Source organism: Manis pentadactyla, chromosome 3, assembly GCF_030020395.1.
Source record: "Manis pentadactyla isolate mManPen7 chromosome 3, mManPen7.hap1, whole genome shotgun sequence".
In the NCBI taxonomy this organism is placed as follows: Eukaryota; Metazoa; Chordata; class Mammalia; order Pholidota; family Manidae; genus Manis; species Manis pentadactyla.
Genome location: NC_080021.1, coordinates 48,808,263 through 48,824,554, shown reverse-complemented (window position 1 = coordinate 48,824,554; position 16,292 = coordinate 48,808,263). Strand labels below are relative to the sequence as shown.

General features: G+C 38.8%; 1 protein-coding gene across 1 annotated transcript in view; it reads left to right on the top strand.

The window, feature by feature from the left end:
• NECAB1 (N-terminal EF-hand calcium binding protein 1) overlaps window positions 1-16,292 on the top strand; it is a 189,220-nt gene extending 172,928 nt beyond the window's left edge. The window contains exons 10-13 of the mRNA XM_036932727.2: window positions 2,489-2,601; window positions 10,303-10,380; window positions 11,777-11,868; window positions 16,154-16,292. Coding sequence (XP_036788622.1) covers window positions 2,489-2,601; window positions 10,303-10,380; window positions 11,777-11,868; window positions 16,154-16,179 — 309 coding nt within the window. The 3' untranslated portion in view covers window positions 16,180-16,292. The remainder of the gene's footprint in view (window positions 1-2,488; window positions 2,602-10,302; window positions 10,381-11,776; window positions 11,869-16,153) is intronic.

The following is a 16,292-nucleotide window of genomic DNA, read 5'->3' as shown; positions in this document are numbered from 1 at the left end:
ATTTGCAATCTACCACATTGGAACACATAAGAATTGCCTTCAGACTATGAAAATTATGGTGGAATGGGTACATGCATTATATATCTCATTAGGAAAGCCCATGAGAGTCGTCTGAGTCATTGTTTATCACAGTGATCCAAGAAGTGCCTGCCAATCTCTTGGATATTTTGGCAGAGATAACAGTTATTATTAAAACTGTGTCCTGGGAGAATCATACTGGAGGCCAACTATTCATTATTATACAACCTTAGGAGATAGTTATAGACTTGTATCTACTGGTTCTTGATCCCTGATCCTAAAGGGAAATAAAGCTCAATTAAAATTTATGAACTCAGTAAGGTGGCTAGGCTATGGAAACAAATAGACCCCAAATGTAGGATGATTCCAGTACAAGAGAGAATTGTTCCTTGCCCAGGAAACAGTCCACACAATGATTGAGGGACACACGCTCTTCTCATCTGGGGCTCTGCCGTTCGTAAGGCAGATCTTCGTCATACCAACAGAGAAGGCAGAGAGAACGTGGAAGAGGCTAACATCCTTCCTGAAAGTCTTAGCCCCAAAGTGGCACACAGCACTGCTGCTCACCTTCCATTGTGGAGCAGTCATCAGCTGGCTACACTTAACTGCAAAGTTGATGGACTGTGTGTCTAGCTGTGTGTCTAGAAATAGCAATGGATTTTGATGAACAGCTTGGAGTTTCTGCCACAGCCTACTTTCTGGCCATCAAATATTCATATGCATCCTTCTTCTCAGATATATAAAACACACTCCTTCACAAGAGAGACACCCCAAATCTCCAGTTTCTGCTTCTAGCTCAAAATCCAGAATTCTGGATGATATTCAGTCCTCTGCAAGGTTAGGATGTAGTCCCTTGAGGTCTGATGTATGACACACTTAGGAATAAAGAGGTAAGTTATCTCCCTACCACACACACACACACACAACATACCAATGATAAAACTGGACCAGGATCAATGCCATAAAAACCACCATTCTGAAAAGGGATGACTAGGAAACAGCATCCCCTGGTTCATTGCAATGAGTTCATAAAGGGAAGGTATCAGTGAAGGAAGTTCTGTGATTAGACACTGATCTCCATTCTGGGAGGAACTCTGTTGTCCATTGTTCTTTGGTCCATGATCTTCTATGAGCTTATTCGAAACAGCCCACTTAGAGAATTAATGTCTTTGCAGTATTCACAGCCTGCTTCCTGCTCATATGAGTTTGGGGGGCCAAAAGTTATTTAAGGTTTAAACAAACAAAGGATTTTAAGACTGGGATCAAGATTTATTTGGCAACAGGTTTCTGTCAGAAATTTAGTAGATTACTGATCAATTTACATTTAGTCAGTTTCATGTGCTACTAACCATACCTAAAATTATTCCTAAGACATAATTTTCAAGCCTTGTTTATTTCTTTACTAAACCCTATGAAGATAAGAATTTTATTTTGATCCATCACTATATAGCCTGATTCTAGCACCTACTACTTACCTGTTGGAACACAAAGTAGGAACATTTGTTAAATATATAGAGCAACTGAGGTAATACCTACAATATAATTGATATTCAACAAAGGGTAGCTATTAACATGAAGGGAGAAACTCATTGGAATAAGAGACAGTAAACCTGGCGTTTAATTCTGGCTCTACTGCAACACAGCTGGATAGTATTGTGCAAGTTATTCTCATATTTTAATCATCCTTACATTGTTACATTGTTCTGCACTTTTATGATTCACTCCCAACCCTTGATGAGGGAAGGACTAATCTTGAGATCAAAATACCATGGCAGATCTTTAGTAAAGTCTTCAAACTACAAGTGCTACAATGAGACCAGGATTTGTTAAAAAGCAGTTGGCATCCAATCCAGTGTGAGCAATTGAGCATAGGCTCCATCTAATGCCATGAGTTGTGGAGTGGGGCCCCTGGTAGGTAGTTAATATGTTTGAGAACCTTGTGAGGATCAATGTACCTTTCTTTGGAAATGCAGCAGTGAATATGTATTTTTTTAAATTTGGAAGTTCACAATATGTCTAATATCACAAAATATCCAAGGAGAAGCTGGAGCTGCATGCTGTGTACAGGAGGCCAGTGACCCCAATCATGGCTGCACATGAGCATTGCTTGGGGAGGTTTTTATCAATACCAGTGCCTGGACCCCACTGCCAGAGATTCTGGCATATACATACATAAAATACATGTAAGTGTAATTTTAAAACCTACTTGAGAATTCTACTTGAGAAGCACTGCTCTTAAAAGGGAAACATGTCATTGTGAAGGCCACTTGCTTTAGGTTCTGTTACTACAGGCAAGAAAAATATCCTGCCTATAAGAGCTATTGTACAATGTTATTGCTTGGATCAGCCATGGCCTGCCTTTTAGATGAGGATTGTTTGCTTTGTGGGAAGGAACGGATGGGCCGCAGGGGGTCAGTTTCCAGGAGGCTCTATGGCAGCGGCGTGGCTTAACGCTTGCCCTTCCCCGCAGCACATCATGCTTGTGCAGCGGCAGATGTCCGTGATAGAAGAGGGCCTGCAAGAATTCCAGCTTGCTCTGAAACACTACGTGGAGAGCGCCTCCTCCCAGAGCGGGTGTCTGCGGTAGGTGCTGCTGCACATGCGCCGTAGGTGAGGGTGGGGTCTGGGAACCGGAGGCTGAGGAGCTTCGCCTGTTGGTGTGGATCATTGCAGCCTCTGGATGATGCATTTTGCAGACTTTAACTGGGTATTTTTTCTTTGTTCCTTGGACTCTGTGGATTTGGTCATTTGGTGCACCAAGGGAAATAGAATGGAGAGAGCAATTCGAGTGAGAAAAGGAGTTTCTAATAGACTGAAATCCTCCATTTTGTATCCCGGCAGGCTCACACTCTAATTTAAAATCGTCTCTAGTAGATGAGGCCCCGACTCCAGGGCATCTGGCTCTGATTGCTCCCTTGGCAACATGCCCTATGGCCTAATAACCGTTTCAGCCATTATGAAATTGCACAATCTCTGAAGTCTTGATTGCAGACCTTGATAGTTTAAAAAAAGAGAAAAGAAAAAAATCTCCACAGCCACTTCAGGTCAGGCTTCTGTTATCTCAGGCTACTAAAATATACTAACTATTCCTCATCTTCAGTTTCTCCACTCCAATGGGTCTAAACAGCTACTAGAATAATTTTCCAGCAGTAATCCTGCGGAATCCCCTGAATGAGGAAGCTTGAGTTCTCTGATGAGTATCTTACCAAATGCTAGATGTTCATCCTGACCCTTGGTCTGTCCTTCCCCATCCCTAGCACTGCTGTTTGTTCTCGCTCAGCCAAGCACTGTGCCTCAGCACTGCCCGGCTGCCTGTAGCCTCCTAGCATAATGTTCGCCTTGGCCCTGGCCACTCTCCTTCCCAGAAATGTGCTCCCAGCTGCATGTCTCTCTGCCAAGCCCAAGCTTTGCCTCAAGTCCAAAGCCCAGTCCCCAGCTCACCTGCCTCTGGAAAACTGCTGAAGGCAAATCTAATCTACCTCGGGAGTTCGTTTAAACTGCACACACATGTACATGTGTGTGCATACACACCCATGGAAACCCATACGCTATGTTTCTGAGGGCTTTTGTGATCCTCACAGTAACTAATTCCATTTTATTCATACTCCAGCAGAATACTTCCCCAGCTAAGAAGTCCAGCTCTGGAACTAAACATGGGATTGTATTAGCTTTGTGGTTTTGGGAAAGGTTCTTACTGCCTCTAGTCTCAGTTTCCTCATCAAGAACCTCATAAGATGGTTGTGAGGATTACCTGAGTGCTCGGCAAGCGGTCGCCACGCGGGCAGGCAGGAAACGAGAGCTGCACTTGCTCCCTCCCTCCTGTCCCGCCCTCCCACCTCATTCGAGGAGAGAGGACTTGCTCGGTGCCATTAAGGACTAACAATCTTCCCAGTTTTGTCTTTGCAACAGAAGCAAAGGAAATGCTGTATTTCCATTTTTTTGTTAATTTCCTCACATCAGGCTCAGAAGGGCACAAACCAAAAACCCCATTTTAGTCCTTTCAGTTCTGTGACTTTAGAGAAATTTGCCAAAGGAAGAATATATGTATATTTAAAAAGCCTAGTCAAATAAAAACAAGTTTAAAATAGATAAAAATATAAAAAATATATGTCAAAAATATTTCGAAATAAAAAATTGAGTATCTGGAAAATGCAAAAAACATAGATATTGATATCGACATGTATACCAGCCACAGATAAACTGCAGAGAGGAGAGCACAGTAGACTCTTCCTTGGTTAGTGAGGACAGAAAGAAGATAAAGTCTGGCTTTGTGTCTGACAATCTTCAGGGACAGGTTAGATATTTTTACCTTTATAAAAAAGGCACAAAGTTTGATTATTTTTTAAGGTTCAGAAATATTGTTTTGTGTGCTGTGAAAACTACCTGAAGCTGCCAGGACAGCCCAGGGTGAGAGAAACAGGCTGCGGAAGAGTAAGAGAGTAGGTGTGTTTGTGCTGCCCACCGCAAACTCCATTCCCCCAGTAACCCTGAAAATGTGCTCCCCTGGCTCCTGCTGCCAAGTAGGGGAAAGGAAAGTATCCTTTTCTGGAAAGAGAAAGTGAGACTCTCAGCTTCCCTTTTCCTCTGCAAGACTGGTCTGCTTTTTAATGACTCTTCACTCACTTCTTATTGCTGATTTTTCAGCTAATTTCTTTCTTTTACTAGAATTATGAAAAAAGACTACCAGAATGATCACTCCACATGGATGGAAAGTATGGGGAAAACACATCATGCTGGTGTACCAGTTCAATTCAATTTTCTCTCTGTACCAATGGAACAATCAGACAGGTCACTCATGCCATCAGTCCCACTCCAGTGGGCACAGCATGACTGCCCAGTGCTTGGCTGATGAAAAGCTCTGTGAATGATCAGAGTTTTGCAGTTTCTTATTCTTCCGTGATTTTTGGCTCAGCCTCACCATGGTTAGACAGGAAAGGCTACCTCAAAATAGAATTTAAGCATTTACTAGTTAGGCATTTTGTATTCATTTTCTTATCTTCCCAGCAATCATCTGAGGTATGTTTTACATCCAGTTTAGGAGGAAGTAGGCTTGGGGGTGTTAACCAACTTGCCCAAGTTAGGCTGCAAAATCCACGTTTAATCCTTCTTGAGAATATTTGGTCATTCTTGAATTTCCTGGACTTTCTGTGGCTAAGCAGGGGTAGAATGAACAAGATCCCTCCAGTTCCAACCACAAGGTCATACTTTCTTCAGTTCAGGCCACTGGATTAGAGAGGTTTTTGCTCTCCAGGTGTTTGGCTAGGAGACTCAGAGGTTTGAGGGCTGACAGAGCCCTTGTCAGAGCCATCAGTCAGTTGAGTTTTAAACCCAACAGATCGATTATGTGACCCATGTATAACACACACACACATGCACATGTCCACACACACACACATGTGCACACATATTGTTTGATGTTCTTGTTGCTTATTTTGTAATCCTGAAGGCTCATTGATCTGTTTGGCATGGGGGAGTGAGTTCCGACTGAATATATGTGTTTTACACACTGTATTCTCAGATACTTGACATCAGAAAAGGTGAGAATAGTTTCTCCTTTTAAGGATCTTAAAATCCAGTTGGGAAACTAGGATACTCATTCATGAGCAATTCATGGCTTAAAATTTCACAGCTGTTAAGTAGAATAAAATGATTTCTGAAGTCACTCTCAGCTATGAAATTCTAGAATTTGTATTCTAAGTTCCATGTTAAGGTCTTAAGGAACATGCATGGGGACTTGTATTCTAAGAGTCAACCCTGAGATTTGTGCCGGGGCCAAAGAATCGTCCTGAAGAACTAATAGTAGCTGTTGCACACTGAACCATGAATCATTTATCAACATTTTCCTATAGATGAAATGGGTAGACGAAATTTGGTGTGGAGAAATGTGAAGACTTGTGCCTTCTCTGCAGTGGTTAGGCTCTGAGGGAAGGTAGGGCACGTGGGGAGAGGAGGCAGCTGAGAGCACTGGGAGTCCTGTCATTGCCTCAGGTGAGATCTTTAACCCCCGCTGTTCCTGAGCCACATCCTTTTCCCCTAGAAGCCATTTCACTGACATTTTCCAGCTGTTGGGAATATTCAAGGTCTTTCAGAGCTCTGGGCTCAAGCTCCTAAGGGCATCCAGGGACAGTTGAGCCAGAGAACTCCCACTTCAGCCGGTGTTAAGTGTCACAGAAAGTATGAACCGACTGAGGAGGAAGACTGAGGGTGTTTAGGTTAGAGTCACACAGCACCAGCTCTGAGCTGTGCAATGTAATTCTGAGTTAGCAAATAATTGAAGGCTAATCATGAAAGCTCTAAGTCTTTTTTAACAGAAATATTACTGAGAGAAATATTTCTAAAAATCACTTCATAATTAACCTTTTCTTGCTGGCACAGTGTCATCATTGCATATGTATCACCATTATCTGTATTGTATAGTCTCAAATAGCAATATCCTTAAATGTCATTGGTATATATTGGTCAGTTTCACACTTACTGAAAGTCTGTAGAGCATTTCTGATTAGCATTTTCACACCTGTCCCTTTGAGACAAAATCTGCACTGGCCTTTCTGTCAGCCCCGCCATCTGGCTCTTCACCAGATGGCCGACAGTCAGGAACAAAGGGACGGGAGTAATATCAACAAGTCCTCCTCTGGTGTCTGAGCCTAAGAATGCAAACATTTCCCCAAAGCCTTCGGTCCCAGCATATTTCCCATGGCATCTCAGTGGCCTAACTCATGTGACATGGTCATTCCTGACTCCAGGAGCTGTTAGGAAACAAGTGTGCAGCAGAAAGGAGTGAGGTTGTCATAAAAATGTCAGTCCATTGCTGAATGGTACACTGGGTATATTGCAAACTGAACAGTGGCAGGGTTCTGTTAGAGGGAATAATAGTTGGTGAGGCAACAGACAAGTGTCTGCCATATCACTCCAGAAAAACTGTGATGATAAAATGCCTTAATCTGTGTAAAATGCTTAGACCAGGGCCTGGAGCAGAGCAGTATACATTAGCAATCATCACCATTATTATTTGTAGCTATAATAGTGTATAAAAATCATTGTTATTGGCTTGCTGCTTCTGTTTGCACAGATATGTGTCTGTCTTCACTTTCTTTTATGGTCTTTTGTTTTTCTCACCCCTCTCCTGTCCTTTTTACTTCTGTCATGCTTCTCAGCTTTGATACCATTAAAGCTTAGTTTTCACTACTCATACAGTGAAAGTGCTTTCTTTTTAGCTATTGAGCTAACAGATAATTAAGCATGCACATGCACAGACACTATACACACACGCACAAACACCTCAAGTAGTGGGCTAAGTATTCTATATGCAACATTTTATTTAATCTTCATAATACTATTATTGCTGTCTTACAGATGAGATCACTGAGGTTAAATAAGGGGCTCAAGGTGACAAAGCTAGTTAAGTGGTGGATGAAGTTAGGCCTGTCGGGCCATACTTCAAACTGCTACCTTATCACACTGTTTTATTTTCATCTTTAGTTCTTCAAAAGCTTGAGAATTATGCTGTAATTTTGTAAATTTCTTAGTCTTATGGCTACTGTGGAAAAATGGAATGTTCAGATAGCAGAATAAGTGGGTTTTTAATGTAGTAATACAAATGAGTTAGTTTATACCAGGCAGTTCTTTATGAAAATGCTAGACTGAGTATTTTTAATTTTATCCTTAAAAAAATGTAGTCATGGTTTGAAATTTGCCCATTACATTATCAGGTTATGTTTGTAGTTCACAGACCCTTTGCGACTATGATGGAAGCTGTGGATTCTCCTCTCAGAAAAAAACAGAAATGCACATTGCAGCTCATTTCTGGGATTTCAAGGAATCCCACCCCCACCCCACTCCAGCCCAAAAGCCCATCCATGAACTCCTGGGCTTAGAAAATCTATGATTTCCCCTTGTATTCAGTTGCTTTTATTCTGTTATAACCCCCCAAAATCTGAAATTGAGTGTAACTCCAGGGGGAAAATGTGTTCCCAGCCCAAGGCAAATAAACCTTTGAAGGAGAAATCAGTCAAAGAGAAAAATAAAGTGGGAGAAACCCAGTCGCTTGCTTCTGCTCACCCATGTCTCTTCCCTTCCTGGCTGGGAAGAAAAACCAAAAGAAACCTCTCCGATCCAGTGCATACTCTCCTCCACCAACCCCTTGTAAGCACCTATTGACATGGAGATGGACTGCTGCTCCCACACTGAGCTAACAATATTTGCCACATCATACCTGAATGAAGCAAGCTAGAAAAACATTAAAACTACTTAATGCAAAGGGCTACACAAGAGTATTAAAATTGTGTATAGTTACCACCATCTGCTGGTCACACTGAAGTTAAGTCCTAAATCTACATTTAGCTTGACTGTTATACTGGTATGTTCTTTATTAAATCAGTATCCTTATTTTTCTAGCCTCTCATTTTGGTTTCTAACTTGATTATATTGTAAAACATGAGACTGAACAAGCAAGACTTGTGAAGTTAATTTTTTTTCAGATTTTAATGGATTTTAATGTAACAGAGTGTTAACAGTTCATTGGTATGGTTTTAAATTCCACACTAATTAAACTTGGTATGATTTTATTTATTTTTAAAATTTTTTATTAAGGTATTATTGATATACACTCTTATGAAGGTTTCACATGAAAAAACAATGTGGTTATTACATTTACCCATATTATCAAGTCCCCACCCATACCCCATCACAGTCACTGTCCATCAGTGTAGTAAGAATTCACTATTTGCCTTCTCTGTGCTACACTGTTTTCCCCCTGACCCCTCACACCATGTGTACTAAACATAATACCCCTCAATCCCCTTCTCCCTCCCTTCTCCACCCCTCCCCTTTGGTAACCACTAGCCCCTTCTTGGAGTCTGTGAGTCTGCTGCTGTTTTGTTCCTTCAGTTTTGCTTCATTGTTATACTCCACAAATAAGGGAAATCATTTGGCACTTGTCTTTCTCCACCTGGCTTATTTCACTGAGCATAATATCCTCCAGCAACATCCATGTTGTTGCAAATGGTAGGATTTGTTTCTTTCTCATGGCTGAATAGTATTCCGTTGTGTATATGTACTACACCTTCTTTATCCATTCATCTACTGATGGGCACTTAGGTTGCTTCCGTATCTTGGCTATTGTAAATAGTGCAGCGATAAACATAGGGGTGCATCTGTCTTTTTGAATCTGAGAAGTTGTATTCTTTGGGTAAATTCCAAAGAGTGGGATTCCCAAGTCAAATGGTATTTCTATTTTTAGTTTTTTGAGGAACCTCCATACTGCTTTCCACAATGGTTGAACTAGCTTATTTTCCCACCAGCAGTGTAGGAGGGTTCCCCTTTCTTTGTGGAGTTAATTTTTAAAGTCATCCCACTCTCCCTTAAATTTATGTTGCCTCCTTCTTTCTTTCTACTATAATTTGGACCTTTACTATCATTCACCTCAGCAATTTCACCAGCTTTCTAGCTTCATTCTTGCTCTGTATGACTGTTCTCCATAGGATACCTCAGACCTCAGGAGCAGCTTTTTAAACCCAGCTCTAACCATGACACCTTCTTGCAATAACTCCTTCAGTGGCTCCTCATTGTTCCCGGTTAAGTCTAGCCTTCACCTCAACTGGTCTTTTCAGCTACCCCTCCCCCCGACTCCTCCAAAATGGCTTTTGGTCACTCAGGCTGGGCAAAGGGCCAGAAGGAACAAATTTGTGTTCTCTAAACTGGAAAAGAAATTTAAAAATATTATGGCTTAGAGTGTGGGTTCTCACACTTGACCCAGAGGGAAAGCTGAGAAGTGTGTGTGTGTGTGTGATGTGTAAGAGAGAAAGCATAGGACCAGTAAGCACTGGCCGACCAAGAGTCAGTTATATGGCAGCACTGTGACTCAACAGGTTTGCAGCAGGATCCCAAACAAAAATGCCAATCCAGGGTTTGGGCTGAAGCCAAGAATTTGGCTAGAGCTATGGAGGTTGACAGGACTGATCCAAAGAGCTACGTCGGAGGGTAAAGGCAGTGGCGGGCACTTTTTCTGAACCCTGGCACAACAGAGTTGTGTAAATCTTTTTGAGTGAATAAATGAAATTTTACAAAGGTTTATTTGTGATGTGTATAATATACTGGCATAGTCTTCATGATGCCAAACCAGAAAACTAAAAAATTGCTGTCAAACAGACATATCGAAGTAATCAATGCTTGACACTTTTATTTTCATGCAGGCACCATAGGTGTTTCCTGTGTGAATGGGTAAGATTGATCAGTTTGCTTCTTTTCTTTAATTTCCTATGCCTAATTATACCTTTTCTATTTCAGTATTTCTATACAGAAGCTTTCAAATGAATCTCGCTACATGATTTATGAGTTCTGGGAGAATAGTGGTGTATGGAATAGGTAAGCTATGAGCAAGCCTAATTTTTGTTTATTTTTTATTTTTTTAGGAGAGCAAGTGAGAGGGTTTTAGAGTTAAAGTGAGAGGACAGAGCTCCAGCAAGCCTTATTTTTGTTTATTTTCAAGGAAGTGGCAATTTACATGATGTAATTTTAGGAATTGTAGGAAAAGCTCCATTCCCTTTATCTTGCTTTAAAACCTGTCCCATTTGCTCATGTTCCTAAGCCCCACTCTTTTGGAATTTATTTCATGAATTAGAAACCATTTTCCTCTTGAAGCACAAATACTTTTGGTAATGATCCACTTTAAGTGTGTTACCATTTCACTAATACTTTCAGGTAATTAGATTTAAATATGGACCATGGGTGTCGGTGAGGGTAGGTGGTAGACAAAGGACACAGAAAAGGAAGGACAACAAAAAATTTTACTTTCTAACTTTTCATAAGCTCTTTGGTTACTTTATTTTACAATAAAACTACATATATAATGGTTAAAATCACAGCTTAATAACTTTTCTAAATGTCTTTAAACACTGCAAATAAAGGGGAAATTAGAGACTTCGGGAAAGATTTAAAAATATATCAGCTTGGTAATCATTCTACAATATATATCAAATCATTATGTTGTACATATTGACTAGGTATATTTCAGTTATTTCTAAAAGTTAAAAATAAAACCAACTTCTTTGAAATTAAAATTACAAATAAGCAACAAATATATAATTAGAAAATTGGGATGAAGGAAATGTTTGCTATTCTGTGATATATATAAAAGGTTCTTTCAGTTGGTTTTAAATGACACACAGAATATAGCCCTCTCCTGTAAGTCCCTATTTAGGGTGTTAGGTATGTCATGGAAATAATACCTGGAAACTTAGTTGATATATAACCTACAAGTTTATACTTTTGTGGCTATTTTAAGGCATTTTGTGCTATAATGCATAATGATATCAATAGAATTTCAAGCACAGAAGGGAGCTTTAAAGGCAACTTAATTCAGCTCTGTGCTTCAGGTTACGCTTTAAGATAGATGATTTTTATTTCTTTCTATTCTCTAGGGATGGAATATCTATATTCCGTCCTCTTAGCTATTCTATTTTTTAAACATCCTGACAGCCAAAATTATTCTTCCTTCCGTTTAAACTTCTTGCTGCAATTAAAGTTTACTGCCTATTATTTTATCTTATCTAGAGAATGAATATTCTGTTAGAAAAAAATTTCTTAAAAACAATTTCTGATGACAATGATTACTTTGATTCTTTAAGGCTAAATAATGACAAAAAAGGCACTTAATCCAAACCATCCCAAACCTTGCCTTCTCTACTGAATTTGAACTCTGCTGCAAAACAGTAAGATTGTTATAAAAATGTACCACCTTAACCTGTAATTATTTATACAGCCACCTTCAGACGAATTATAGCAAGACATTCCAAAGAAGTAACGTGGATTTCTTGGAAACTCCAGAACTCACATCCACTATGCTAGTTCCTGGTAATTATCTTCTGTGTGCTTTTGTACTGTCTTCTATTTTTTAAAAGATGGTATGTTCTTTCCAGCCACACTTTATTAATGGTACACCACGTATCATTTATTTATGTATTTCTTAAAATTTGAGAGTGGGGAGAGGAAATAAGAGATCTGTACATCCTATTGCCTTTTGTCCTTAGTTGACCCTATATATCTTTGTGGCTATATTAAACCAGGTATTAGTCATTTGCTGGTTATGTTCAAAATTTTAATAAACTAGAAATAAAGTCAAATTATGACATTTCAAAAACCTATTTAAATTGAATTTAGTAAATGGCTTACCATTGTTATAATTTGGTGTATTAAATAAATTTGAAACACATGACCCATAGACTGGAGATTAGAATTATGTTAGAAATACTTTTATTAAAAATAGCTGTTAAAATATTCTATGTAATTGGAGAAAAGGAGAATGGAAAGAGAAATTTGACATGAAATTTTCTAGGAAGTCTGGCCTAGCCAAAGGTTAAGATAATTGAGAACTAAAATTCACCTGTTCAACTACCCATCTATTTGATTACTGATTAAACATGTATTTACTGAGTGTTAATATGCATTAGGCACTAGAGATAATGGGGTGCTAGCCTGTTTTTACTAGCACTGATTGAGCTCCAATTTTGAACAAGCATTGTGTTGAAAGCTAGAGAGGGTAAAAAGTAAAAATGTAGCCCCTACCCATAAAAACACTTTCTGTCCAATGGGAAAGACATGTTTGTAGGGAAAAAAAGTGCTCAGAGCATAATGTTACCATGAGAGTCACAATGTGATATGTGGATTTAGAGATGTAATTGTTTCTTTTAACAGTTTTTAAGGAGATGATCCTTGAGTTGGACCTTAAAAGATAAGCTCGGGACAAATAAGGATGGAGAAGGGTACCTCATTAGAGGTAAATCATAGGCATGAACAAATCCAAGAAATGCTAAGTATGCTTGGCTAATTGAGGCAAGGGTATGACCAAGATGTAAGGCTTGTAATAGTTTGAAAAGTTTGAATTTATATGGTACATGTGAATAGAAGGGAGAGAGTAGGAAATGAGGTTGAAAATGTCACAGTGAGTTTGAATTTTCTTACAATATGGAGTCATTAAAAGTTTTTGAGAGGGATAGTGAATGCTCTAATCACTAGAATCACTCCTCTGTGGCAAGAGGGAGAAAGATGGATGTCATGGAGAGGAGACTGGTCAGGTAGTACAATAATCTAGGCCAGGAAATAAACTTCTGAACAAGGAGCTACCCAGACAGTTCTCTTGCAGATACATAGTGATGACAGTTAAAGCCTGGGATTGGTGAGAAAAATGTGTAGGTAAAAAAATATGTAACAGAACCTGGGGAACTGTCTGTTTTAAAGGTTGGGACAGAAAAGCCTCATTTATCAAGGGGACTGAAAGGAGAGGAAGGAGAATCATAGTTGAAGGAAACCGAAAAAGGAGTAACCACCATGCACGGTGGCACAGAGCACATCAGGGGCCTGTGTAGTAGAGCGTGACTGAAGAGAATGGATCTAACAAGAGGCAGCTATCCAAGAAAACAGTCTGAATTTAAAATTTAGGGTAGATTTTGATTGGAGAATAAATGGAAAGTGAAAAAGCAAATTCTGGAATTGAAGTTAGGTGAGGAGGTGGGTGGAGGTGATCAAGTATGAGTGCTCCAAGTCGGCTGACTCTTCGGACTCAGCCTGAGCTTCAGTTACTTACGCCAGACCTTAAGGACAGATTTGTCTGGCCGAGAGGTGGTAGTCTTGTAGGATTTGTCTTGCTGTGTATCTCAGATATTTTATTTCAAATAAGAAAGCCATGAATACGGTTGAAAAATCTTGTGACTCAGTTTGACTCAGGCGATTAAATTAGAGTGTACCACACTTCCAGAAAGTTGCAGGTAGGTGTGGTAGCACAGGTTATTAAAGAACAGACTTCAGTGGTTGCCTTAAATTTATCCAAAAAAAGTTTTAGCTTAACTATTATAACCAGACTTGAACAACACAAATAACTTCCGTAAATATGGCTGCCGCATCCTTTGTTTGCAGAATGCAGAAAAGCAAGATCCACATCTTATTTACATTCATATCCCAACCCAATCTGTCCTTAAGGTCTAGGGTAAGTAACTTGCTTTTTCACTTTCCGTTTATTCCCCAATCAAAATCTACCCTAAATTTTAAATTCAAACTGTTTTCTTGGCTAGCTGCCTCTTGTTAGATCCATTCTCTTCAGTCACGCTCTACTACACAGGCCCCTGAGGTGCCCTGTGCCACCGTGCATGGTGGTTACTCCTCTTTTGGTTTCCTTGGTTTCCTTCCACTACGATTCTCCTTCCTCTCCTCTCAGTCTCCTTGATAAAGGAGGCTTTTCTGTCCCAACCTTTAAAATAGACAGTTCTCCAGCTTCTGTTACATATTTAATTTTACCTATACATTTTTCTCACCAGTCCCAGAAGCCTTTTTTCCTGGCCTAGATTGTTGTACTACCTGACAAATGCAGTATTAGCACAATGTATGGAACAGAAAAACAAGTATATTCTCGATAAAGGAATGAATAAGCAAGCACTTTGATGGCATCATAAATGCACTGACATTAGTCACAAAAATTTCCCAAGAAGTCCTGACACTTGTAATTTTATCTGCCATCTTATCAGTTTCAACTCTCCCAAACTTGAAACCATTGGTTCCATAATGTACAAAAGCAGCAGCTTATTCTTATTGGAGACCTGAGTCTTTCCAGGACAGAAAACACTTCAAAAAGAGTAACAGTAGAAAGAGTTAGCAGGAAGAAATACCATAATCGAATAAGACAATTAGAGTAACAAGATAGATTTTTTTCTGGTCCAACTTTACTTCATCATCTTGGATTAATTTTCTATGCACTATTTGTATCATTGGTGCATACAATACTCTTTCTCTCTGAGAGCATTTCCTGATTTTGAAAGAAAAACCAAACACAAATAATACTAGATCAATTCTTGTTCTCAGGGCCTGAATTCAAAACAGTACCTTTTAATTGCCACCTTATTTTTCATTAATTTTCATATCACTATAATTTCAACAGTGACCACTGGAATTTGAAATAACAAAAAGGCTTCTAACAATTTTTAACATCTATTGGGGCATTCTACTCTATTTCAAAGTTAAAGTTTTATAACTGCAATAGCAGCAGATACAACTACATGGACAAAAAGCTGGAATTAGCTTATAAGTACTATGGTTTTAATGGCCACATGACTTCTAATATTTTTGATAACTAGTTTTGTGCATTTTGCTTGTTATATGGTTATAAAGGTTACATATACAATTAAAAACTTTTTAGCTGCACATAGACCTAAAAAATCTTTAAGAAAAAGGTTATTACAGTTAGAAACACAGGATGAGTACGTTTGTATTTCTAATTTAACTCACAAATTACGATTTCTAATAAGATTGCTTTTTTATTAAGATTTCTAAGTGTTTTACCTAAGATACATCTTAAAAAATTAACTAAACCAGACTACAACCAACTATGAAAATACAAACCAAAATATATTCCTATGAACTCTCAAATACAAAAATCATTCAAATGAGGCACACTAGAATATGGCAGCCTAGGCCCATTAGCCATCATCAAACACAGACAAAAAAAGAGTGTGAGAATTCAGCCTGTGAGACAGAATATGCCTTGGGAAAGGAGAAGGGTCTGTGCTTATAAGAAAAGAGGATACACAAGAAAGATCCTATTGCCAGCCAGTGTGTTTATTTAAACAGTTTTGAAAACAAATTTTAATTCTTTCCATTTGTCTGCATGTCACAGCATTCCACCAATCTTATTTCTTTAGCATAGGTTTGTCTTTGAGATATTTATATTCACTGGGGATAACATTTCCAATTTTACAATGCAGACATACCAAGAAACACAGCCACTTGCTTATATCCAATCTTTCTGAAATCAGTATGTAAAAGTCTCATGTGTCATATTTTCAAACTACTGCCATTACTGTGTATATTAAAACATCATGATTTTTATCTTCAGGGAATTTTTAATCTCATTGCCAAGTCTTAGCTCTATTCACATATAACAAAAAATGTTTAGACAACAACCAAGCACCAAAAAGATATGGCACAAATAACAACTGCATAGGACGAAGTCAGTCTTATTTTACACAGTCAGGAAATCATGACTTGAAAGATAATTATGTAGACAATAGGTGGGGGGAAATAATCTCTTTAAGAATAATTTACACTTTAAACAGTTATTTTTATTACTTAAAAAATTGTTTTTCCTTTTCAGCTTCATGGTGGATACTGAACAACTAGATGCTCCTAGACATTTTCTTTATGGTTACAAGTACAAAACATGCATTCTTATCTAAATGTGAATTAGAAAATTCTCTGTAATTATTAATTTACTCTATACTTTTAACATATTT